The sequence below is a fragment of the Panthera uncia genome, chromosome B4 (assembly GCF_023721935.1).
Source record: "Panthera uncia isolate 11264 chromosome B4, Puncia_PCG_1.0, whole genome shotgun sequence".
Lineage (NCBI taxonomy): Eukaryota > Metazoa > Chordata > Mammalia > Carnivora > Felidae > Panthera > Panthera uncia.
Window position 1 is genome coordinate 40,338,522 of NC_064809.1, and position 22,961 is coordinate 40,361,482.

General features: G+C 54.4%; 3 protein-coding genes and 1 long non-coding RNA gene across 7 annotated transcripts in view; 2 read left to right on the forward strand and 2 right to left on the reverse strand.

The window, feature by feature from the left end:
- NCAPD2 (non-SMC condensin I complex subunit D2) overlaps window positions 1-8,478 on the forward strand; it is a 31,679-nt gene extending 23,201 nt beyond the window's left edge. For all 3 annotated transcript variants that reach the window (XM_049624971.1, XM_049624969.1, XM_049624972.1), the window contains exons 18-32: window positions 1,836-1,969; window positions 2,323-2,455; window positions 2,545-2,629; window positions 2,706-2,873; window positions 3,198-3,367; window positions 4,368-4,479; window positions 4,555-4,678; window positions 4,759-4,914; window positions 5,391-5,568; window positions 5,660-5,754; window positions 6,192-6,272; window positions 6,386-6,569; window positions 7,521-7,647; window positions 7,735-7,896; window positions 8,149-8,478. In XM_049624971.1, the coding sequence (XP_049480928.1) occupies window positions 1,836-1,969; window positions 2,323-2,455; window positions 2,545-2,629; window positions 2,706-2,873; window positions 3,198-3,367; window positions 4,368-4,479; window positions 4,555-4,678; window positions 4,759-4,914; window positions 5,391-5,568; window positions 5,660-5,754; window positions 6,192-6,272; window positions 6,386-6,569; window positions 7,521-7,647; window positions 7,735-7,896; window positions 8,149-8,234 (1,995 nt within the window). In that variant the 3' untranslated portion in view covers window positions 8,235-8,478. The remainder of the gene's footprint in view (window positions 1-1,835; window positions 1,970-2,322; window positions 2,456-2,544; window positions 2,630-2,705; window positions 2,874-3,197; window positions 3,368-4,367; window positions 4,480-4,554; window positions 4,679-4,758; window positions 4,915-5,390; window positions 5,569-5,659; window positions 5,755-6,191; window positions 6,273-6,385; window positions 6,570-7,520; window positions 7,648-7,734; window positions 7,897-8,148) is intronic.
- Window positions 182-10,574, reverse strand: LOC125918775 (uncharacterized). Of its 2 annotated transcripts, XR_007456580.1 has the most exons (6): window positions 10,276-10,574; window positions 5,357-5,451; window positions 3,444-3,513; window positions 3,236-3,347; window positions 2,520-2,607; window positions 182-1,993 (listed from the first exon to the last, which is right to left on the reverse strand). It is a non-coding gene; the product is annotated as an uncharacterized LOC125918775 (long non-coding RNA). The 2 variants fall into 2 exon arrangements; XR_007456579.1 differs by lacking the exon at window positions 3,444-3,513 and having other exon boundaries at window positions 10,276-10,571.
- A 797-nt stretch (window positions 10,575-11,371) lies between these two features.
- On the forward strand, window positions 11,372-15,191 carry GAPDH (glyceraldehyde-3-phosphate dehydrogenase). The gene is made up of 10 exons (XM_049624975.1): window positions 11,372-11,409; window positions 13,214-13,313; window positions 13,397-13,503; window positions 13,626-13,716; window positions 13,826-13,941; window positions 14,037-14,118; window positions 14,350-14,501; window positions 14,586-14,664; window positions 14,768-14,949; window positions 15,036-15,191. Exons 1-10 carry the CDS (start codon window positions 11,387-11,389, stop codon window positions 15,103-15,105), a joined length of 1,002 nt encoding a protein of 333 aa, XP_049480932.1. The 5' UTR covers window positions 11,372-11,386; the 3' UTR covers window positions 15,106-15,191.
- A 1,203-nt stretch (window positions 15,192-16,394) lies between these two features.
- Window positions 16,395-22,961, reverse strand: part of IFFO1 (intermediate filament family orphan 1) — a 13,290-nt gene continuing 6,723 nt past the window's right edge. Inside the window, 6 exon segments of the mRNA XM_049624973.1 lie at window positions 16,395-17,501; window positions 18,061-18,191; window positions 21,878-21,970; window positions 22,238-22,358; window positions 22,482-22,627; window positions 22,629-22,640. Of these exon segments, the coding sequence (XP_049480930.1) occupies window positions 17,393-17,501; window positions 18,061-18,191; window positions 21,878-21,970; window positions 22,238-22,358; window positions 22,482-22,627; window positions 22,629-22,640 (612 nt within the window). The 3' untranslated portion in view covers window positions 16,395-17,392.

Sequence of the window (22,961 nt, forward strand, 5' to 3'; positions counted from 1 at the left end):
TATTCATTCAACAAGTATTAGTGATTACTATGTACATGTTCAGCAGTTTACTCAGCCCCACAAAGTATAAGATTGTTTTCAAGTTCCCAACTTAAAAGGAACCAACAGTATAGTGGGTAGCCAAAAAACATAAAACAGTTATAGAATGATGTGGCACATAGGTAATTCAGTGCCAGAAAAATGTGGCACAGGTAATGGTTGTAGCAGCAATGGTGATAGGGTAACACTAATGACATGCCAGGGACTGTTCTTAGCAGTTTGCTCATATGAACTTGTGTAACCCTCACAACAACCCTGTGAGGTAATACTGTTAGTGTACATTTTACAGTGAGAAGCTTAAGGCACTGAGAGGTTAAGGAACTTGGCGAATCACAGCTGGTTGGTGGCAGAGACTCAGGCAATAAGAGCTCCAGAAAACGTACTCATACCTTGTACGTTACCCTGACGAGTCCTGAGTGGGCAAGAGAGCAGTATGAGGTAGAACAGTCAAGGAAAGCTTCCTGGAGGTGGTAGGACTTAAACAGGGTCTTGATGAGTAGGATGTAGAGAGAGAAAGGAGGGAGCATGTAGATGGAAAGCCAATTAAGAGCACAGAAAGTTGTGGCATGAAAAAGATCACGTTCTGGCTGGAAACTGTTATCTGCAAAAGATAATAAAGTGGGAGTGTAGGTTGGAACTGACTTATAAAGGTCCCTGAATGCCTTTCACAAGTCCGGGACTTTCACCTTGTTGGCCAACATCTTAGTGAGGTGGACCTGCTTTTGAAGTACAAGTATTTGGGTTGTGGAGACAGGTGGAGGTGGTGCTGACCACCAGCTTCCACCAGGTGGAGCACTACCGCCAGCCACATTTTTCTCTTGGGGAGAAAAGGAGCCTGGTGGCAGCCGCTGGGCTGAAATGTCAGGCTAGCTCTCCTGGTCCAGAGCCCCTACTATAGGCAAAGGAGAGTTTTGTTTCTTTTCTTTTTTTTTTTTTTTTTTTTATGTTTATTTATTTTTGAGAGAGAGACAGAGCGTGAGTGGGGGAGGGGCAGAGAGAGAGGGAGACACAGAATCTATCTGAAGCAGACTCCAGGCTCTGAGCTGTCAGCACACAGCCTGATGCGGGTCTTGAACTCACGAACTGCAGGATCATGACCTGAGCCAGAATCGGACACTTAACCGACTGAGCCACCCAAGTGCTCCAAAGGAGAGCTATTTCTAAATGATGAGCAGAGGTGTGGCGTGATGAAGAAGATGTTTGGGAGACTGGTCCAACAGGAGCATACAGGTTGGTTGGAGAGGAGGCTAGAGACGAGGTCTACGGACCTTCTGTAAATGTGCAGCATCAAAGGACTAGACTCGGGCTGGGAGGAAAAGCTGTGGAGTTGCACTTAATGGAAGACAGATTATAAAGGAAAAATGGATAGGATTAAGTGGGGAAGAAATTAGCTGACTGTGAAGTGTTAAGCATATGTGGTTGAGAATGTTGGTACCCTGGGCAAAATGAAAAGGCAAGGAAGGATGGAGTCTTCTGTTTTAGACATGTTGAGTTGTGGTCACAGCAACAACAGCTACTAGAAATCCCCGGAATGTAGTCAGAGCCATGGACTCACACAGGCTTCAATATGTCATCTTAATAAATGTAGTTTTGAAGGCATGAAGGTAAAAAAGTGACAGAGGTGCAAGTACCTCCCCAAACCCCAACTTTACATTTCGAGCCTCCTTCTTCCTTTTCCATCCCTAAGTATTGCTTTTACCCACTTCAGGCTCTCAACACTCTCTTCAGAGAAGTGGACCAAGGATTGGGGGGGGGTTGTTATTTTTTGGCCTGAGCCCTTTCTCTTTTCTCTTCAGCTCTGTGAGTTTGTGCAGAAGGATGAATTGAAACCTGCAGTGACCCAGCTGCTGTGGGAGCGGGCGACCGAGAAGGTCCCCTGCTCTCCTCTGGAGCGCTGTTCCTCTGTCATGCTTCTTGGGATGATGGCACGGTGAGGCTCAGATCCAGACAGATGCTAGGAATAAGAGGGAAAGGGAAGGTTCTGAGAAAGCTCCCTTTCCTTCAATAACAGCAGTCAGGCCCAGCCAAGCTGTGTGCGTGAGTCGGCTACCTAAGTGAAAAATAAAATAGAGTACCAGCGCCCTCCTCTGCACCCCGTGCAGCAGAATAACAGGATTTGGTACAGCAAGAGGGATTCTGAGGGGCCAGCCCCATGTCAGAGCCTCTGCTGTCTGCTTCAGGGCTCTAGCCTTGCACTGAGTGCTGTTACCTACCCCGCTTGGCATTTTCCCCCCCAGAGTCCTGTCCCTGACTAGCTTTGACTGTGTGGCTTCCTTCCTCTAGAGGAAAACCAGAAATCGTGGGAAGCAACTTAGACACACTGGTGAGCATAGGACTGGAGGAGAAGTTTCCACAGGACTACAGGTTGGCCCAGCAGGTGTGCCATGCCATTGCCAACATCTCTGACAGGAGAAAGGTACATGGGGTCTCCAGACCAAGGACAGTGGCCATCCTCTTACACACTCTCAACACATACCCACCTTTTGTCTTTCCTGTTCTCGACAGCCTTCTCTGAGCAAACGTCACCCTCCCTTCCGGCTGCCTCAGCAATATAGGTTGTTTGAGCGACTGCAAGAGGTGGTCACAAAAGGTGAGCTATCGTGAAGGCCTCGGGTAGAATGGAGTCCTTTGTCTGCAGTGGGTGACTTCTCCCTTCTCCTCTACAGGCTTTGTCCACCCGGACCCACTCTGGATCCCATTCAAAGAGGTGGCAGTGACCCTCATTTACCAGCTGGCAGAGGGCCCCGAGGTGATCTGTGCCCAGATATTGCAGGGCTGTGCGAAGCAGGCCCTGGAGAAGCTGGGGGAGAAGAGCGCCACCCAGGAGGTCCCGAGTAAGTAGGCAAGAGGGTCCCCCGTGGGCAGCAGCCAGAGTCTACTGCTTTCCTTGTCGAGCCAGTAGCCACTGCCAGCACTGCTTCCTACAGCAGCCCCTGACCCTCCGCAGACCACACTGTCTCACTTCTGTCACTCAGACTGGGCCAGTCACTGCCACCATCCCCGTCCCTCCCCGCCCACCCTCCCCCGTCTCCATCTCTCTCTTCTGCGCCAGCTTGTGTATGGCACATGAGCAAGAGGTAGAGCCATCAACACAGAATGCAAGGTCCTGTGAGATTTAATTTTGTCTCTTTCTCTCTGCTTTCCCTCCCCTCCTCCAGAGGACACCCCCATGCTCCCCACTTTCCTGTTGATGAACCTGCTGTCCCTGGCTGGAGATGTGGCTCTGCAGCAGCTGGTGCACTTGGAACAGGCAGTGAGCGGGGAGCTCTGTCGGCGCCGGGTTCTTCGGGAAGAGCAGGAGCAGAAGACTAAGGATCCAAAGGAGAAGGTGAATGAAGTGTCTGCGTGTTTGGGTTTGTGTCCCAAGCATTTCCGGATTTATTTCCTGACTGTGGGTCACTCACGTTTCCTTCTGGGAATCTCTGGTTTTCTACTGTTAAATGAGGAAGACACCTTGCCTCCTTGCTGCTGTTCCTGGGAAAGGTTAGTGAGAACAAAGATGGAGCAGTCTGTTGGTGACCACCCAGGAAGGAAAGTTTTAGGGAAACATAGAGCGTTGAGTTAGGGACCTCGGCATGAAATCTAGGCTCCCCCTCAGGCACCGCTTGTTAGAATAAGCACACATGCACCCCCTTTCCCATCAGCCGTGGTTGCTGGGCCTGCCACCTTATGGGGACCTTGTGTTCTTTCCACTAGAGGCAGTGGTGTCTTGCAGACAAATAAGACACAGAGTAATTAGGTCTGACCTCTGTGACCTTGAACCATTGTCCCCATGATCTGTTTATTGACTGTATGCAGGAAATGACGTGCTTCTGTGAGGATGAGTTCAGAGATGTAGGAATATGCTTTAGCAACTTGAAAACAATGCTGCTTGTTCCACTTTGAATTTGCCAGTTCACATTTGGCAACTTAGAAGTAAAACTACAGCGTCCTAGTTCTTTTCCTGTTTAATTAAGGTGTGCTTCCTCTTTATAGACACATTTGACCACTGTAGGAATGGTTTTACAGAACTTGCCTTTCCCCAGACACATTCCTGCAAAATGAAAGACAGGCTGGAGTTAAAAATGCTGTCTTGGGGGCATCTGGGTGGCTCAGTCAGTTAAGCATCCTATGTCAGCTTAGGTCATGATCTCACGGTTCATGGGTTCGAGCCCTGAATCAGGCTGTGTGCTGACAGCTCAAAGCCTGGCCCCTGCTTCAGATTCTGTGTCTCCCTTGCTTTCTGCCCCTCCCCTGCTCATGCTGTCTCTCTTAAAAATAAAATATTAAAAATTTTAAAAAAAATGCTGTCTTGGATGAGCCATGATCCCTGGTTTCTTCCCCATTAGAACACAAGCTCTGACACCACCATAGAGGAGGAGATGGGGCTGGCGGGCGCTGCCGCTGATGATCCAGAGGCAGAACTCATCCGCAGCATCTGTGAGAAGGAGCTGTTAGATGGTAAGAAGAATTGCTGAGGGACCTGCTCCCCGGCCGAGATAACCTGTCCCAGACCTAGAGCCGTTCTTCCGACAGGCAAACAGATCCTGGCTGCCTTTGTTCCACTTCTGCTTAAAGTCTGCAACAACCCGGGCCTCTACAGCAACCCAGAGCTCTCTGCAGCCGCTTCACTTGCCCTTGGCAAGTTCTGCATGATCAGGTAGGCCCTGGGGCCAGTACTGCCCTCTCAGAGAGGATGGGGATGGTGCCTCTCCCTGATGATCCTTTCCTTGCCCCTAGTGCCACTTTCTGCGACTCCCAGCTTCGCCTGCTGTTCACCATGCTGGAAAAGTCCTCGCTCCCCATTGTCCGGTCTAACCTCATGGTTGCTGCTGGGGATCTGGCCATCCGCTTCCCTAACCTGGTGGACCCCTGGACACCTCATCTGTATGCTCGGTGAGAGATCCCTCATGACACTGTAGCAGGCCTTGCTAGCCCTGGGAGGCTGTAGTTCAGTCAGGATGAAAATCACTAAAACTGTTTCTCTGGTCTTTAGCATTACCTTGATATCTGCTTGATACTTGACCTGTACAGGCTCTCGCTAAGTATAGCCCCAGAGGAATTTGCACCTCTGTCCAAAGCGTTGGCTCCAAGCTTGGCCTCTTACCCCAATCCCAGCTTTCTAACTGCTTCTAGAATGTCACATTAAGAAGGGATGATAGAGGAGCACCTGGGTGGCTTAGTCAATAGAGCATGCAACTCTTAATCTTGGGTTCATGAGTTAGGGCCCCACGCTGAGGGTAGAGTTTACTTTAAAAAAAAAAAAAAGAAGAAGAAGAAGAAGGGGCAACAGATTCCTGCTGAGGGCCTTTCCCACCAGTGTCCCAACATAACTCACCATTAGTGCCAGTGACTTGAGATTTCACTCCTAGGCTCCGGGACCCAGCTCAGCAGGTGCGGAGAACAGCAGGGCTGGTGATGACCCACCTGATTCTAAAGGACATGGTGAAGGTGAAGGGGCAGGTGAGCGAGATGGCTGTGCTGCTCATCGACCCCGCACCTCAGATCGCTGCCCTGGCCAAGAACTTCTTCAATGAGCTTTCCCACAAGGTGAGAGGCAGCAGGAGACCACTGCCGAGGGAACAGGCGCGCACACACAGACACACACCCTGTGTCGATAACAGGACTCTCTCTCTCACAGGGCAATGCGATCTATAATCTCCTTCCAGATATCATCAGCCGCCTGTCAGACCCCGAGGGAGGGGTGGAGGAAGAGCCTTTCCACACCATCATGAAGTATGGTTCCCTGAGCCTTGGGGCACATTTTTCATGTAGCACATGCTTAAGAATCAGACAAACCTGTATTTGAACTCTAGCTCTGCTACTTTGTAGCTGTATAACCTTCAGTAGTAACTTAACCTCTCTGTGCCTGTTCGTCCTCTGTACAGTGAGGCCTCTGACACTTGCCCCTTAGTTCTTGAGGGGCTTCAGTACCATAGAGTTTCTAGTGCGGCGGTAGGCGCATAGGAGTCCTCACGACATGGCAGCAGTTTTTGTTACAAATTCCCATTCTCGGTGAGAATTTCGCAGAGGGGGTGGGGTGGATTTTTTCTGAGGGTCTAGGAAGAGGGCAGGACGATGACAGAAGGCGGGTGCTAGGGGAAGACAGGACTGTCACGACAGGAACGGAGCTGCCCCTGGGAGGCCACACAACCACATCTCCCCTTCCTCAGGCAGCTCCTCTCCTACATCACCAAGGACAAGCAGACGGAGAGCCTGGTGGAGAAGCTGTGTCAGCGCTTCCGCACTGCCCGGTATGCCGGCTTCCCAAGGGGTGTCCCTGAGGCTGTGGGGCACCGACGGGGAAGGACGGGCCTTCTTCGCTCCTCCATCTCGCTGCTCCTCACGACGCCTTTGCCATCTGCAGGACCGAGCGGCAGTATCGGGACCTGGCCTACTGTGTGTCACAGCTGCCCCTCACAGAGCGAGGCCTCCGCAGGATGCTGGACAATTTTGACTGCTTTGGGGACAAACTATCGGATGAGTCCATCTTTAGTGCTTTTTTGTCAATTGTGGGCAAACTGCGACGCGGAGCCAAGCCCGAGGGCAAGGTGAGCGCAGCGGCCATCCCGGTGCTATGAGTTCATCTGCACTGCACTGCCCGGACCTGCCTCGCCTACCCCGCCCGTTCCCCTCCCTCGGCTCGACTGCAACGAAGTAACCAGTACCACCTGAGACCAGATCTTTCTGTCTCCAATTCCTGTGTCTTCCTTTTTCTCTTTTTTAAAATGGACTTTATCTTTTACAGCAGTTTTAGGTTCAAAAGTAAATACTGAATCGAAGGTAGAGTTCTTCCACATGTGCCCAGCTGCCACATATGCAGAGCCCCCCCCCTCCCGCTCTCAGTCTCCCCCACCAGAGTGGCACATTTGTTACAATCGATGAACCTATGTTGACACATCATTATCACCCAAAGTCCATAGTTGACCTTAGGGGTCACTCACTCATTCTGTGGGTTTGGACAAAGTGTGTTGTGGCCTGTGTCCATCATTGTAGTATTACACAGTGCAGTTCCACTGCCCAAGAAGTCTTCTGTGCGCCCCCATCGCCCTCTGTCCCCCGACCCTTGGCAACCACTGATCTTTTTACTGTTGTCACAGTTTTGTCTTTCCCAGAATGTCATATACTTGTAGTCCTGCAGTGTGTACCCTCCCTGGGTTGGGTTCTCTCAGTGATAGGCGTTGATGTTTTCACCATGTCTTTCTTTCCATGGCCTTGTTTCTTTTTCATCTTAGAAATAACAGTTTCCAGGCCTGCTCTTTTTTTTTTTTTTTAATGGTTATTTTTGAGAGCGAGATACAGAGCATCAGTAGGGGAGGGGCAGAGAGAGACCAAGACACAGAATCCAAAGTAGACTCCAGCCTCTGAGCTGTCAGCATAGAACCCAGTGCGGGGCTCAAACTCAAGAGCCTTGAGATTACGACCTGAGCCAAAGTCTGATGATTGACCAAGCCACCCAGGTGCCCCTTCCAGGCCTGCTCTTAATCTCTTCCCCCCTCCAGGCTGTAATAGATGAATTTGAGCAGAAGCTTCGGGTCTGCCACACCAGAGGGCTGGATGCGGTGGAAGACCTTGAGGTTGGCCAGGGGGGTAGCCAGAGAGCCCCATCAGCCAAGAAACCATCCACTGGTACGTGAGGCAGCCCCACAAGTGGAGAGATCGGGCCCTTCTCTCAGAGTATCCTTTTTTTGGGACTCATGTGTTGGCCTTTTCTAGTCTCCAAGAGGCACCAGCGTCTGGCTTCTGCAGCCTCATCAGACGGTGATTTTGTCACTCCTGAGCCCCACCGCACTGCCCGTCGGCATCCAAACACCCAACAGCGAGTTTCGAAAAAGAAACCCAGAATTGTCTTCTCGAGTGATGAGTCCAGCGAGGAAGGTAGGATGCTCCCTCCCAGATGTGGCTCGCAGGGAGCATAGCTTGGGGAGGGGTGGGGGGAGGCCGGTTTTGATGGGGTCCTGCCCATGTAGATTCTCTCCGTCCCCGCCCTCCCCCCAGGTGTGTTTCTCTGGGCACAGTATGGGTTTTGTTTCTGGGCCTAGTCTGGGGCTGTCCCACTTGTTCTCTGAGATCTACTTTTCACCATCTTTGTGACTCAGCTTTTTCTTCTTCCTCCAATCCTCTGAATAGAGCTTTCAGCAGAGATGACGGAAGACGAGACACCCAAGAAAACAACCCCCATCCGCCGAGCACCTCCTCGAAGGCACAGGCCCTAGGAAGTCATCTTGCCTGTTCCTGTCCCTGCTGTGCGGGGTATCTTATGAAGTGAACTTGAATTCCGCTCCCTTGTAAAATACCGTTTTTGCCTGTCCTCTTGTCTTTTTAATATAGAATGGTCTTTTTGATGTAAAGCATTTCTCTTAAACTGGCCTTACTGAACTGAATTGAGCTGCTTTCATTGGACTCTATGTCTGCCAGTCTCCTTGTTTCTTAATGAATAAATGTTTTTATATACTTTTAGACATTTTTCCTAAGCTTGTCTATTTCAGCTTACATGAGCCCAGATGCAGGCAGCAGGGAGAGGAGCCCCGAAGTCCTGGGTCCTGTCTGAAGATCTGATAAGCCCCATGCTCCCCCAGTGCCTCATCTTCCCCTCCTCCACCTCCCCATGCCGCACGAAGGACAGGACACCTCCCCACGCCACATGAGGGACAGGATTGCTGCACGGTGGAGAAGCGTGCAGCGGCCAGTCTCCAGACCAGTGTGGCGCTACTCGGGGGCCTTCTGGCAATGCCTAGAGATAGTTTTTTGTCATCACAACCTAGGTGGGAGGGATGCTATCAGCACCTAGTGGGCAGAGGCCAGGGATGTTGCTAAATACCCTACAATGCAGAAAACAGACCCCCAAAACAGAATTATTCGGCCCAAAATGCCAATCAGTGGTGCCGAGGTGGAGGAACCCTTCTCTAGACCAAGGGCTGATCTGCGTCCTCCCCTCCCCCGGCGTGCTCCCTGAGCCCATCTCTGAGGCAGTGACTGACCTAGCCGGCTGAGCAGATGGAAGGTCAGGTCTTGATCCCCTCCAGCTCTAGATAATATCTGTGGAGTCGGTCTGTCTACCTAGAGATTCCTTAACTGTTCCAGGGTCTGTGGCAAGCCGGCTCTCAGCGCAGGCACTGCTTCAGCCTGCCCACCCCTCAGCTCCCCAAGTCTGCTCTGCTGAGTCACCTGGACCAGAGGCAGTGAGCGTGCTCTCATGACAACACTGGTGTCTTTGCTGTCATGACAACAGCAGGCTGCATCAGTAATGCTCCCGTGGGCACTGAGCTCCCTCTGGCAGAAGACACTAATGAAAGATGACACACGCACTTTGGGTAGTGCCAGGGCTCAGAGGGGCCCCTGAGGCCCTTTCCAGGGAAAGGGTTAATGGTCCTGGTTGAGCATGAGCAGGAATGGAACAGGGACAGCTGGGTCCCGGTGCCAGGCCCCAGCAGACCGCCAGTGGCACTTGCCACCTCCTATCGCCATTAGGTGCCCTCTGGCCCTGCTCTTGGGGTTCATGAAAAGCCTGGAAACCAACCATGCATGAGGCCGCCAGACAGATACAGACTTGGCTCTGGGGCCCCAAGGAGGGAGGGCAGTCCCAGAAAGGGCAGGGGCCAGGGTTGGAGTCGGGGTGCAGGAGAGCGTGCCCTCTGCCTTTTAAGCAAAGGTTATCACCAGGCAGGCTAAACTTAGCCACAGGCTCTTCAGCTAGAAAAGGGGGCTGGTCTCAGGTTACGCTGGGCCAGCAAAGAGGCCCCTGGATCCCCGGCCCCCAGCACCTGCTGATGGGCCATGTCCATTCCACCCCACCCCCTTCCAAACCCTCTGTCCTCTCAAGCGTTCAAATGTAGCCCTTCTTCCATCCTCAGCTTGCAAAACTGGCGCAGCCCGGACTCCAGACTGTTGGAGTGGCGTGGATCCCTTCCTCCACCTTGTGTGGGTCTGGGGGCCTGCTCCCACCATATGCCCAAAGCCTCCCAATTTTTTGTCTCTTCTGGACTCCTCACCCTGCCCCCAACATCCCCTGGGCACAGGCAGGGAAGAGGAGTCCCTGGCTCTGGGGCTGACCGGCACGTCCCAGGATTGGGAGGGACTTCCGCCCTCACGTCCCGCTATCGGCCCCGGGCTGGAGGAGATGAAGGGGGCACTGTGTCCCAGCCCTGGCGGCACAGCACTCCGGTCTCCCGGGAGCGACTTTGTGGGAGGCCTAGCCCGGCCTGGGGGAGAGCATCTGGTGCACACAGGGCCTGGTTTGTCCGCCCCAATTATTACCTCTCTGGGCTGCCCGAGCTGCAGGACAGCGTGACCTTCAGTGCAGAAACCTCCCCCTTAGCCGCCCGCCGAGCCTCCTTCCTCTCCAGGCCCCCACTGCCCAGTGCCAGCCCAGGCCCCCGGCCCAGAGAGGCCGGGAGCCAGGGCCTGGGGAGGGGGAAGTGGGGGCTGGGCAGGGCCCGGCCTGAGACGGGCTGACCCCTTCCGGACCTTTTTCCTCTGCAGTTCCCCCGCTACTACCGAAGAGCCTTGAGAATAAGTTCCCCAGCCTTCCCGCCTCTCAGCCTCTGAAAGAAAGGGGACGGGTGGGGGGGGGGGGGGGGGGGGGGGGGGGGGGGGGGCAGCATGCGGCCGCGAGCAACCCGTCTCTGGCCCCAACTCCCCATCCCACAAGCTCCCAAAGTCCTCCCGTTTCATATGTGCAGCTGTCCTGGCTCCCGGAGGTCTTCCGTTGTCACCGGGAGGCCAGCCCTGGAGTCCACAGCTTGTTGCATGCCCACAGGGCTGCCCTAGGTGCCATCAGCGATCCCTGGCTCCACTGGGCCCGTCTCGGTCCCCTCCCCCCACTCTGTCCCTAGCCCACATGCTCGGTGCGTGCACACTTGACCAAAAAAAAAAAAAAAAAAAAATCGGGCCCTGCTACTCACGGCTTTACGGGCGCACGTAGCTCAGGCCTCTGCGCCCTTGGGCCGTGACTGGGCAAGCCAGCGGGAGGCGGGGCCCGCACCCCCTCTTTTCCCCGCCACGCCCCGCCGCTATAAATTGAGACTGCAGCCTCCGCCGGTGCTCTCTGCTCCTCCCCGTTCGACAGACAGCCGCATCTTCTGGTGCAGTGCCAGGTAGAGCCAGGCAAAGCCAGGCAAAGCTAGGCTGAGGGGAGCCACGGGAGGCTCGGGCACGGCTCGGAAGGGGGCCGGGAGCGCTCGCGGGCAGGGGGTGGGCCGCGCGGTCGGACCCCCGCATTGCAGGGGCGGGAAGACGGACGTGCCCGAGCGCGGGTTGGGAATGGAGGCCTGGGGGAGGGGAGGGCAGCTGCTGGGCTGCAGCCGCCGCCCGCCCCCGCGCTCTAATGGTCGCTTTTCTCTGCCCGCAGCCGCGTCCCCGAGACACGATGGTGAAGGTCGGAGTCAACGGGTGAGTTAGGGGGTAGGGTAGGGTGGGGCATCGAGTCCCGCGGCCCCGGGCGAACCTCTACTGCGGGCATTGCCCCGCTTAGTCTTCGCAAGCGCGTGAGGGACGTGGGTGCGGTGGTCCTACCCCCCCCACCCCCACCCCCAAGGAGAACTCAAGGTCGGCGCTCTGACCTGGCCAAGGCTCCCGTCTTAAAGAGCCGCGTGGGCCACCCTCCCCCAAGCTGTGGCTCCTCATGCAGTGCCGCCCCCGCGGACGCGAGCCGCCCGCAGCCCTCCGCCCCACCTGCCTCCGGTAGACGAGAGCGCCCCCCTCCCGGCATAGGACCCATCCCTTTAATCCCCAGCTGGGGCTTCTTTCTTTGCTTTCGCGCCCTGCGGGGTCACGTGCCGGGAAGGAGCCCCTCCCCCACCGGCCCGCGGCCTCCCCACCTACCGGGGTGCCCGGGGCTGAGCTGGGTGCAGAGCCCGCTGGGAGGGCCCGTTTGCGGGAACCCGGCCGCCATGTTGCAACAGGGAAGGAAGTGAATGAACCACCGTTAGGCAACCTTACTTAGCTCTTCACTGTTCCTCCTTCCTCGCCTATGACTAACCCTCCTGATCCTGCCTGGGTGGGGTGGAGTCGCCTTTATCCCGTAAACTAGGTGAGGCAAGGCTTCCCTCGGTCTTGCTCTTAAAAGAGCTGGACTTGAGAACTCTGACCGGAGACCATCCCTTAAGCTGCCAATCAAATTTCCCCTCAGCGATGCTTCTTCTAGACGATTCTCTGATGAATCAAACATGGGTTTAGGGGAGTCCTCTTGTGTCTTTTTTTTTTCCTCCCCCCTTTTCCGGAGAGGTGTGGTAGCTGCAGCTTAGTGCCATGTTGGGGGAGCTGAGTCATGGGCAGAAATTTTCCACTACAAAATGGCTTCTGTAGCAGCAGCCCCTTTCATCACACTGGCTCTCCTCGAGGCTCCTTTCTTCCATCCATACCTAGAGCTGACCCAACCCTAAAGGCCAGGCTATAAAGGTCACTGGGAGGATTAGGTGTCTGTGAGCCTTGGGAATCCTGCCCTTCTCCCCGTTCCATCTTCCAGAAATCAGATCCCCTCTCCACTCTAATCTGGGGTTAAATATAGCTGCCTGACCTTTCTGCAGCTTGGGGCCTGGGCTACTACTCTTTTTGCCCCCACCCACCGCACACACACACACATCTGTCGCTCCCACTCCTGATTTTTGGAAGAGGGCTTGCAGGGACAAGTGGCTTAGCAAACTAGAGCCCACAGATCAGGGGGTTGAGAAGCATTCCTTTTTCCCCTTCTCTTTGTTTTGGAGGAAGAGATGGGCTTTCCCCTTCCAGTTAACTTCTGACCTTTACTCTTGCCCTTTGAACTTGGTGATGCTAAGTATGCAACTCTTTGCTCCCTGGAGGGTGTATCCTGATGCTGGGCCAGACAGGGAACAAGCATTCCCAGGGAGGGCACAAATAGTGGGGGAGATAAATGCCATGTGCCAGGCATGTGTCCAGACTGCGGGGGCGGCCAGAGCAGAGCTCTGCATGGCCATTGCTCCTTTGCAGGACTTGTAATGACTAGGGAGTTGGGCCAGTCTCTGAACCTAATCACTTCTTGGGCAGGCTTCACTTTCTGGCCAGGCTGTCCTGGCAGAGTTGCTCAAGAAAGATAAAATTGGACCTCTTGGACTTTTCTGGAGAGAAGTGCCATCTTCTAACCTCTGGAAGAGGATGGGTTGGTCTAGGGCTGTTTCCATGCTTGGGAGAATTCTCTACCCCTTTTTCATTCCTTCTCGCCTCTTGTCTTTACCAGATTTGGCCGTATTGGGCGCCTGGTCACCAGGGCTGCTTTTAACTCTGGCAAAGTGGACATTGTCGCCATCAATGACCCCTTCATTGACCTCAACTACATGGTGAGTGCTGTCCCCACAGCTGGTGTAGGGAGCAGAGCCTGGCTGAAGCGCAGCCACTTGATGGCCCTCACTTGTCCCTCCAGGTCTACATGTTCCAGTACGATTCCACCCACGGCAAATTCCACGGCACAGTCAAGGCTGAGAACGGGAAACTTGTCATCAATGGAAAGCCCATCACCATCTTCCAGGAGTAAGTGTAGAAGACAGAACAGGGTGGAATTTGCTTTGAGGGAGTTACTAGGATGGGCTGACAACCTTGCGTGGTACATGGTACCCCATGTCCCTGAGCTTTCGGCTTGTCTCCATTTATAGGCGAGATCCCGCCAACATCAAATGGGGTGATGCTGGTGCTGAGTATGTTGTGGAGTCTACTGGGGTCTTCACCACCATGGAGAAGGCTGGGGTGAGTGGCAGGGAGAGTAAAGATGGGGGGTGGGGTTTGGTATAGCGGAAATGATGGGGAACCCTTGAGGAGAGGGAGAGTGTGGATCATGATGATTACTCTACCACAGGCTCACTTGAAGGGTGGGGCCAAGAGGGTCATCATCTCTGCCCCTTCTGCTGATGCCCCCATGTTTGTGATGGGTGTGAACCATGAGAAGTATGACAACTCTCTCAAGATTGTCAGGTGAGCAGGGGAGAGGGGAGTGGGGAGGTGGTTAGATGGTACTGTGTGTTGGCAGGTGGACGTGTTCTTGCCTTGACCTGCCTCCCTCTTTTCAGCAATGCCTCCTGCACCACCAACTGCCTGGCCCCTCTGGCCAAGGTCATCCATGACCACTTCGGCATCGTGGAGGGACTCATGGTACGGGTGATGGGGAAAGTGCCCAGTGTGTTTATTTCTCACCCAGGGCTAGATCCTCTTCCCTTCTTCGAATGTGGCCCTGGGCTGTGGGGACCATGGGGCATTGGGGGTTCCGAGGGACTGGCTCAGGTAGACTCACTGTCTCAAGTCTTCCCGGGGGAGGAGGGGGTCAAGGGGTAGATGACTTTAGGGGTGCTGTGCGGGCCTTCACTCCCTCCTCCACGCTTGCAGACCACAGTCCATGCCATCACTGCCACCCAGAAGACCGTGGATGGCCCCTCTGGGAAGCTGTGGCGTGATGGCCGAGGGGCTGCCCAGAACATCATCCCTGCTTCTACTGGCGCTGCCAAGGCTGTGGGCAAGGTCATCCCTGAGCTGAATGGGTGAGGTTCCTTGCTGTTCTCTGCCCTGGGGGTCTGTGGAACCGGGAGGAGCAGTACTGACCCTGCTTTGCCTGCCGTCTGCAGGAAGCTCACTGGCATGGCCTTCCGTGTCCCCACCCCCAATGTGTCCGTCGTGGATCTGACCTGCCGCCTGGAGAAAGCTGTAAGTAGGAGTTGGAAAAGGTTTCGTGGGCTCAGGGTTTGTGTCTTGGGTAAAAAACAGCAAGATTGGAACTTGAATAACCATCTCGTTTTTACCTTTTTAGGCCAAATACGATGACATCAAGAAGGTGGTGAAGCAGGCATCAGAGGGCCCCCTCAAGGGCATCCTGGGCTACACTGAGGACCAGGTTGTCTCCTGCGACTTTAACAGTGACACCCACTCTTCCACCTTCGACGCTGGGGCTGGCATTGCACTCAATGACCACTTTGTCAAGCTCATTTCCTGGTATGCTGCTGGGGTGTGGTTGGGGGTGTGGCGCCCTCTGGTGGCCGGTTCATGAAAATAGGCCTGAACTCTTGATCCTCTTTCAGGTATGACAATGAATTTGGCTATAGCAACCGGGTGGTGGACCTTATGGTCCACATGGCCTCCAAGGAGTAAGAGCCCCCTGGACCACCAGCCCCAGCAAGAGGAAGAAGAGAGAGGCCCTCAGCTGCTGGGGAGTCCTTGCCCCCGTTCATCACCCAACACACTTGAGAATCTCCTGACCTCCAGTTTCCATCCCAGACCCCCTGAAAAAGGGGAGGGGCTTGGGGAGCCCTACCTTATCATGTACCATCAATAAAGTATACTGTATCCAACCAACTCTTGTGGGTTTTGTCTTGTTTTTTAGATTTTTCCAGGGTCTGGGATAAACGGGAGGGGAGCTAGGCTGGTGCCAAAGAGAAATAGACCTTGCTGCAAGTACCCAAGAAAGGCCCAGCATACCCCAGCCAGACCTAAAACTCCACTGTAGGTCCTGGGCCCGACTGAAAGCAGGCCTTACAAAAGCATATGTGCATAGGCACTCACTAATTTGAAGACCAGTCTGTCTTCACTTTGGCTTAGTTTCCCTCCAAGGCTTCTAGGTGCTATGTGATGGGGCACGTCCACTTCAGAGGACAAGGCTGTTTTGTCACTGGGTCACCTGGCTTCCTCTGTCTGAAAGCTATTCTGTCTGCCGCCCCCTGGAGGAGAAACACTGGCACAGGAAGTCAGGGCTTAGGAATTGGGCTACCAAGTCCTCTTGGCCTTGGCTGGTTACCTGGTCACTCGGAAGCAGAGGCCTAGCAACATGGACTACAGTCGAACCGCCAGGGTGCAAATTCCACCCTGCCTCACAGGTGTAAGTTCTTGAGTAAATTATTTACTTTTGTGTGCCCTAGTTACTCATCCGCAAAGTGATCCGCTACACCCAGCCCCTAAAGGTTTTCCGGAAGGATTATGTTCGGTTGGCTACATAAATGCACAGCACTGTGCAGCAAATGATCAGGAAAAGGGGTAATGCCCACCGCCAGTATCCTCGGGGCGGTGTTAAGAGGATTAATGCCGTCACCTGTGGGTGAGGACGCCTCGTGGGCAGAGACACGGGCTGGCACCAGCCATGTGGGCAGCCATGTGGGCAGAGGCCCTGGTTCTGGGCCCAGAACCAGACTTGGCCCCAGCTTGTGTCTCTCTAGTATTTTTTGTGACTTTTTAAAACTTTTTTGTTGAGGTATAACAGAGGGTTAAACGCACAAACTGTGGTCCAGGGCCTCTGCCACTTGTTCAACTTGGGCAAGTTACCTACCACCTCCAGGTGCCTTCCTTTGCACCTGCTCGTATGTTGAGTGAGGAAAACCAGTGTGTGCCTCACAGAGGGGATGGTGTAGCTACTACCAGAAAGTGCTTGAAACAGTGACACAGAAGTGTTCAATAAATACTCGCCAGTTTCATTATTATTAAAGACTCCATTCAAATGTCCGCTCAGCACAGCTTCCCTCAGGCAGTTATGCTGACGTGTCCGCATTCACGGCTCTCCAGTTTCTCCCAAGCTTTTCCAAGTCCAGGACATCTCAGCCTGCTGCTCTCAGTGTATGACAGGCACGGAGGAGGCACATCTTCAGCTGATACTTGAAGAAACTGAGACCCTGAGCACACATGTACACACACACACACACACACACACATGCACACACACATAAAATTGCTTCACCTTTTTCTCTGCCACTCAGCATTGACTGGGAAACTTCCATCTCCCTCCAAGGTACTGCACCCAGTCGGATCCAGAAGCCGCCTAGACCGGAGGCCCCTTCAATGCATGGCACTTCCATAAAGGACGGGTCACAGCCCCATCACTGCCATCCACGGGTGGATGACAACGCAAGGGGGGACAGAGCGCCCTGCCTGGTCCCGCCTCCCTCCACCTGCACCTTGGAGGGAAGCCCTCTCCCACTGCATGTGTGTTGCACAAGCCCTGGAAGGACCAGCCTAATCCACTTCATACCAGTGCCTGGGCCAGTTAGCACCAGTACAGAATCAAAGACAGTAAGCTGGCTCGAGGCCTCAGAGATGGAAGGAAGATCTGACAATCACATTCCTTACTCAATGGAGAAAGTAAGGGGCCACGATCGCTCTGGCAGCATTTTAAAGATGAGAAGTAGCAGACGCCCACGCGTGAAGGCAGGAGAGCCCCAGCTGTGGTGGGAGTCACCTGGGAAGGGCAGGCTGAGCCTCGCTCCAGACACCTCAGAACCCTGAAGGCCAAGGACTAAGGCAGGAAGCCCGAGGGAGGAGCGCCCCAGTCCCCAGGGGCGAGGCTTGGTGCGGCGGGACAGATGGCGTTCCCCTTCTGTGAACCCCCCACCCCTCTGCCTCTGTGAGTTCCCGGCAGGGTGGGGCCCCAGGCCACCGGGCTGGAGGTAGGTCCCTATCTCATGGAGCTATCAGATGAGACATCGCGATCGGAGTCCTCAGTCTCGCTTGGCGGCGGCGGCGGCGGGTCGCTAAGCGGGACCGCAGTGAAAGCAGGAGACTTTCTAGAAAAAAACACCAGTTGTCACCTTGGGGCAGGGAGGAATCCTGATGACACTGGCATTCCTCTCCCATGGCCTTACTCTCTGGCAGGCCAGTGAATGCCATCTCAGGCAAGGGCAGGAGGGCCACAAGGGTGAGGGTGGATGCAGGGTGAGGGCAGTGGGGAAGGGAGAGGGAAATCCCTCCTGCCCCACCCTGATGGGGGATATGGTCCCTGTCTTTATCCTGGGAGGCTCAGAGTTCAGAAATATCTCAAATCGCAGTATGAGAGATGTTGTCTGAGCCCGAGTGCAGACTTGATGGCCCCAGCTTTGTGTCTCTCTGTAGTATTTTTGTGACTTTTTAGAACTTACTTTTTTGTTGGGGTTTAACTCACAGAGAGATGCACGAACTGTGGGCCTGGCTTTCAATAAAAAACTGCCCCCATGCCCCTTCTGTTCCTTGCCGGTTTTTAGCTACGGGGTCCTCAGGGCTTGCCCACCAACGGCCTCTGGTGCATGCACCCTTGGAGGAGGACACAGAAGGCGGGCCGCGCCCCACACTCCAGGGGGAGGTCCTCACCGGTCTCCAGACTGGGTGATTAGCCGACGGCAGGTCTCCATCTGCACGTCCAAGCCCCGCTTCATGCTGCACATCTCCATGTACTCGTGCAAGTGCCGGTTCATGTCATTCTTGGCCGTGGCCAGCTCCAGCTGTGGCAGGCGCAGGACGAGACCATCCAGGTCAGCAGTGCCCCTGCCCCTAACCCCCAGGGGCTAACACACCAAGAGCACCAGGCATGGGGCCCAGGTGGCCACGGGTGAAGGCTCAGATTTCAAAATAAGTCAGATGCTGGCGCCTGGGTGGCTCAGTCGGTGAAGCGGCTGACTCTTAACTTTGGCTCAGGTCATGATCTCACGGTTCGTGAGCTCAAGCCCAGCACTGGGCTCTGTGCTCACAGCGAGGAGCCTGCTTCATATCCTCTGCCTCCCTCTTTCTGCCCTTCCCCTGCTCCATGTCTCTCTCTCTCTCTCTCAAAAATAAATAAACTTTTTTTTTTTAAATAAAAAAGTCCGATCAAGCCAGAAGGCACCAATATACCATCATTCCTTTTAGTTTTGCTGGGGATCTTTGCCTACAGAGGAAGGCAGAGGTCTCTGCTACAGGCCTGCATTCTTGCAACAGACCTTCACTGACAAGAGGAACCTAAGTGTGGGCAGGACAGAGAGCCCAGGGTGGCTATCTGTGCACGGCCTTGCTCCCTCCCTGGGCTTCCTGCAGGCCCAATACAATGCTGCACCCAGTCTGTCTCCCTCACTAATTTGGGTGCTCCTAGAAGGTGGCCACAGGCCTTTTTAAAATTTTTTTAATTTTATTTTTCATAAACAGAGAGAGAGCACAAGTGGGGGAAGGGCAAGAGAGAAGGAGACACAGAATCTGAAGCAGGCAGCTTCAGCTGTCAGCACAGAGCCCTACACGGGGCTCGAACCCACAAACCACAAGATCATGACCTGAGCCGAAATCAGAAGCTCAACCAACTGAGCCACCCAGGCGCCTCCATTTTTATTTTTTTAATGTTTATTTTTCAGAGAGAGAGAGCACAAGTGGGGGAGGGGGCAGAGAGACAGGGGGACAGAGGATCTGAAGTGGGTTCCGTGCTGACAGCAGTGAGCCCCATGAGGGGCTTGAACTCACGAACCTCAAGATCACAACCTGAGTCAAAGTCAGAAGCTCAACCAACTGAACCACCTCAGGCACCCCCGCTCCCAGCCCCAGGTCTTACTCATCTCTGCATGTGCCCAGCCCCAAGATGGGAAATTACTTAGTGAGCCTTTTTGAAGTAGCCACAAGCCTCATGGCACAAAGGAGGGGACCTGCCTCGTACTGTTGAAGAGGCTCAATCCTCCTCTTATCACTCTAGTCTCCTGAGTGGGCAGTTCTCAGAGTCCAACAGAAAGACTTCTGCCACACCCAATGTCCTACTGCGTATAAGATGTATCCCGGTTTAAGAAATGTTACATGTGGGAAAAGGTGGGCTCAGAATCAAGGAAATATGAACTCCCTCCGAGCCAGATTCTGCCACAGGCTTTGAGGTAGAGCTGAGAGGAGGGGTGATGTGGAAAAGATCTGGGCCAGAGACAATCTGCTGCCTCTCTTTGTTTGGGGTACAAAGGACAGGGGCCAAACAGAGAGGCAGAATAAAACGGCTTGGAAGTAACCTGCTTGACTGCCTGAGAGCAAAGAGAAAGGGTAGGAAACTACCCGTGAATAATCTGAATTGGATAGAGGAAACCACCCAGAACTAATCCAAACTGGACAGGGAGAGGATGGGAACTGGGAGGAAGAAGTAAATGGGTCACAGGGCCGGAGAGAAGAGATGATGGCCTGGGTGGGTCAGAAGCCTAGTGAGTACAGCTCGGATGGCGGCCCTGGTTCCAGAGCAGCAGAGTGCGCTCAGTGCAGGAAGGCATGATGTCACCAGCTCTTGCCCAGATTGGCTGCCACCTACACCCCAATTTCTCCAGCTAAGGAGAGCAGCAGGGGAAGGGGCTAGCTTCCGGAGCCCAGCACTCACCAGGACAGGAAAGAAAGAAATGAAGCAATTATATTCTATCCAAAGACAAGGCTAGGACCACCAGCTGTCTGTACATATCTGTACGTATGCCCTTACTTCATGCATTTAAAGCAGGGTTGAGGAGGGGCGCCTGGATGACTCAGTCGGTTGGGCGTCTGACTTCCTCTCAGGTCATGATCTCGCAGTTCATGAGTCCTAGCCCCGCGTCGGGCTCTGTGCTGACAGTTTAGAGCCTGGCACCTGCTTTGGACCCTGTGTCTCCCTCTGTCTCTGCCTTCCCCTGCTCATGCACTGTTTCTCAAAAATGAATAAACATTAAAAAAAAATTTTTTTTTTTTTTAAATTTTAAAGCAGGGGTGAGGAGAGGCAGCACCACAGTTGGGAGGCATCTAACAGCCTCCACTGAAAACTGCAGACTCACTGTGTGGCCAGAGACAGGGTAGGGCTGGGACTAGATGGAGAGGAAGGATGAACTCCCTCCCAACCTCCACCTGGGCCTTGGCTTTACCACCGACAATGGGAAATGCTCCTTGCATCTATGCCAGTGACCCGAGGATGGGTCACCAGGGTCAGCACTGCACCCAAAGCCCCCTGTCAGCTCTCCCAACACCTCTCCTAACGCCAATCTGCTGCGAGAAAAGAGGAAGACTGTGACATGGGTGTCAAGGAGCGAGCAGAGAGCGACTCTCCCTTCCCCTCTACTCAACAGAGAACAGAAACCTAGCTGCGCCTTTAAAACTTAGCATCCGTCTGCCTGGGCAAGCAACAAAAACAGGCTGGCTTAAAGGAGCAGGACCACTTGATGTGTGTTGGGAGGATGAGCATGTAGGAGAATCATCTGTCAACTTCCATCTCAAAATGCGGGCGGCGTGAGACAAGCAAGGGTATAAATGTGCTATGTGGGCTTGAAGAGAGGCCAAGAGTTACAGAGGCCCACATGCGTCTTCCCCAAGCAGGAGCGCTCAGGGCCAGGGAAGGGTCCTCTCCACGAGCAGGAGGGCACCCAGGATCCGCAGCCAGCCCCCTCCCCTCAGCCCCGCCACCCAGGGTGCCACAAACTGCCACAGCCCTGCAGACCTAGCGTCTAAGAGCACCCGCTTCCCTTGCCATCCCGAGAAGGATCTTCCAGACTAGGGAATGACAACGGAGGTTCCTCCATCAGCTGAAAGGCTGAACTGAAGAATCACCAAAGTTCAAGTTCACTTAGAGGACTCCACTATCACACCACCAGGAGTGATAATACTAATAAAGCTGCCATGCGGCATGCTTACTAGGAGACAGACACTGCCCTCAGCTCTACGTGTGCATCATTTCATTTGATCTTCAAACAACCCTGTGAGGAAGGTACGATCAAGATCCCACTTGAGGGGCACCTGGGTGGCTCAGTCAGTTAAGCATCTGACTCTTGATTTCCTTTTGGGTCATGATCTCACGGTCTGTGAGTTCAAGCCCCGAACCGGGCTCTGCACTAGCAGTGAGGAGCCTGGTTGGGATTCTGTATCTCCCTCTCTCTCTCTGCCCCTCCCCACTCACTCTCTCTGTCTCTCTCTCAAAATAACTAAGCTTAAAAAAAAAAAAAAAACGTCCCGCGTGACAACGAAAACAGGCTGAGAGACCATAAGCAGCCTGTTAGAAGTTGGAGTGGTAGAAAGTAGGTGACAGGGCTGAGATCGGAGCCCACATCCGTCCTCCTCCCTGGAGAACCTGAGGTCTTAAGGTTCCACCCCCACAAAAGAAAGGGGGAAGGCCTGGTGTCTGGGGTCCCGCCGCCCCGCTCACAACCCACGGGCCACCCGTGGGCCTCGGCTTCAACGCCAGTCTTACCTCTATTTGGTCAATGGTTTCCTGATATTCTTTTTCCCGGGTTTTGAACAGGGACTCGGTATCTTTGATCACCTTCTCCAAACTGTCTTCCTGCTGCTGAAGCGGAAAGGGAAGCAAGGGAGAGGCCAATGGGGAGGGTGGTGGGGGCATTCCACAGGGGCGAGGCAGGGGAGAGAGAGAGAGTCTGGTTAAAGGAAGCTGCTGAAAGCCGAGAGAAGGAAGAAGGAAGACGGGAGAGGCAGGTACAGGATGGAGGCCACAGAGGGAAAGCAGCAAGGAGTGCAGGGAGGGGAGGGGGGGACGGGGCGTCCAGCTGGGGGGCAGGACTGGCGGGGCCCTGAGGCCGGGAGGGGCCGTTACCTCTCCCTGCGCCTCTGCGGCTGCCATGGCATAGCCTGAGAAATCCTCCCAAAGCAGCAGGGTCTCCTCAGTCTCCTCCCAAGTCAGGCTGTCACAGTCGTCCTCAAAATCATACTCCCTCCTAGAGACAGGGAACCCGCTGTCAAGAGGGGGGGCGGGGCCTTCCTGCGGGCGGAGGGCCACTGTTGGGGAGCTCCGGCCTCTGGGGGGCTGCTGACGTGGGCCTGGAGGACTCGGGACTCACAGCTGGTTGAGCATGCGCTGCATCTCCTCGTTGATGCTGAGGGCTGTGCTCTCCTCCTCATCCCCATCGGGCTGGCGGGGCCCGTCACTCTCCGACAGGGAGGTGTCCTCCTCGATGGCAGCCTTGCGCTCCCGCTTCCGCCCCCCCCATGGATGGGACCTTAATGGGAGACAAGTGCAGAGACTACAGAGACGAGGCCGGGTGCATGAGGAGAAGGGCGGGTGGGCGCCGGCAGGGGTGGGGCGGGTGGGAGGGGAGAAGCGTGAACCAGCGGGAGGGCGGGGTGGACAGAGAGAGAAGACACAGTTACAACGACAGGAACAGACACCAGAGTTACCGAGAGACAGGCAGACAGACACAGATGGGGACAGGGCTGCAGACTGAGAAGGAAGAAAAAGAAGAAACAGAAAATAGGGCAGTAAGATCAGGGGAGAAATGGCCTGTTGTGACCACGCTATGATGTGCATAATGGCTACAGAG

What these genes read in the sequence shown, in the direction of transcription:
- GAPDH (XM_049624975.1), top strand. Translation starts at nt 11,387, where the DNA reads ATGGTGAAGGTCGGAGTCAACGG. An exon ending in GCATCGTGGAGGGACTCATG is followed by an intron (nt 14,119 to 14,349) that starts GTACGGGTGATG and finishes CCACGCTTGCAG; the next exon opens with ACCACAGTCCATGCCATCAC. An exon ending in TTTGTCAAGCTCATTTCCTG is followed by an intron (nt 14,950 to 15,035) that starts GTATGCTGCTGG and finishes ATCCTCTTTCAG; the next exon opens with GTATGACAATGAATTTGGCT.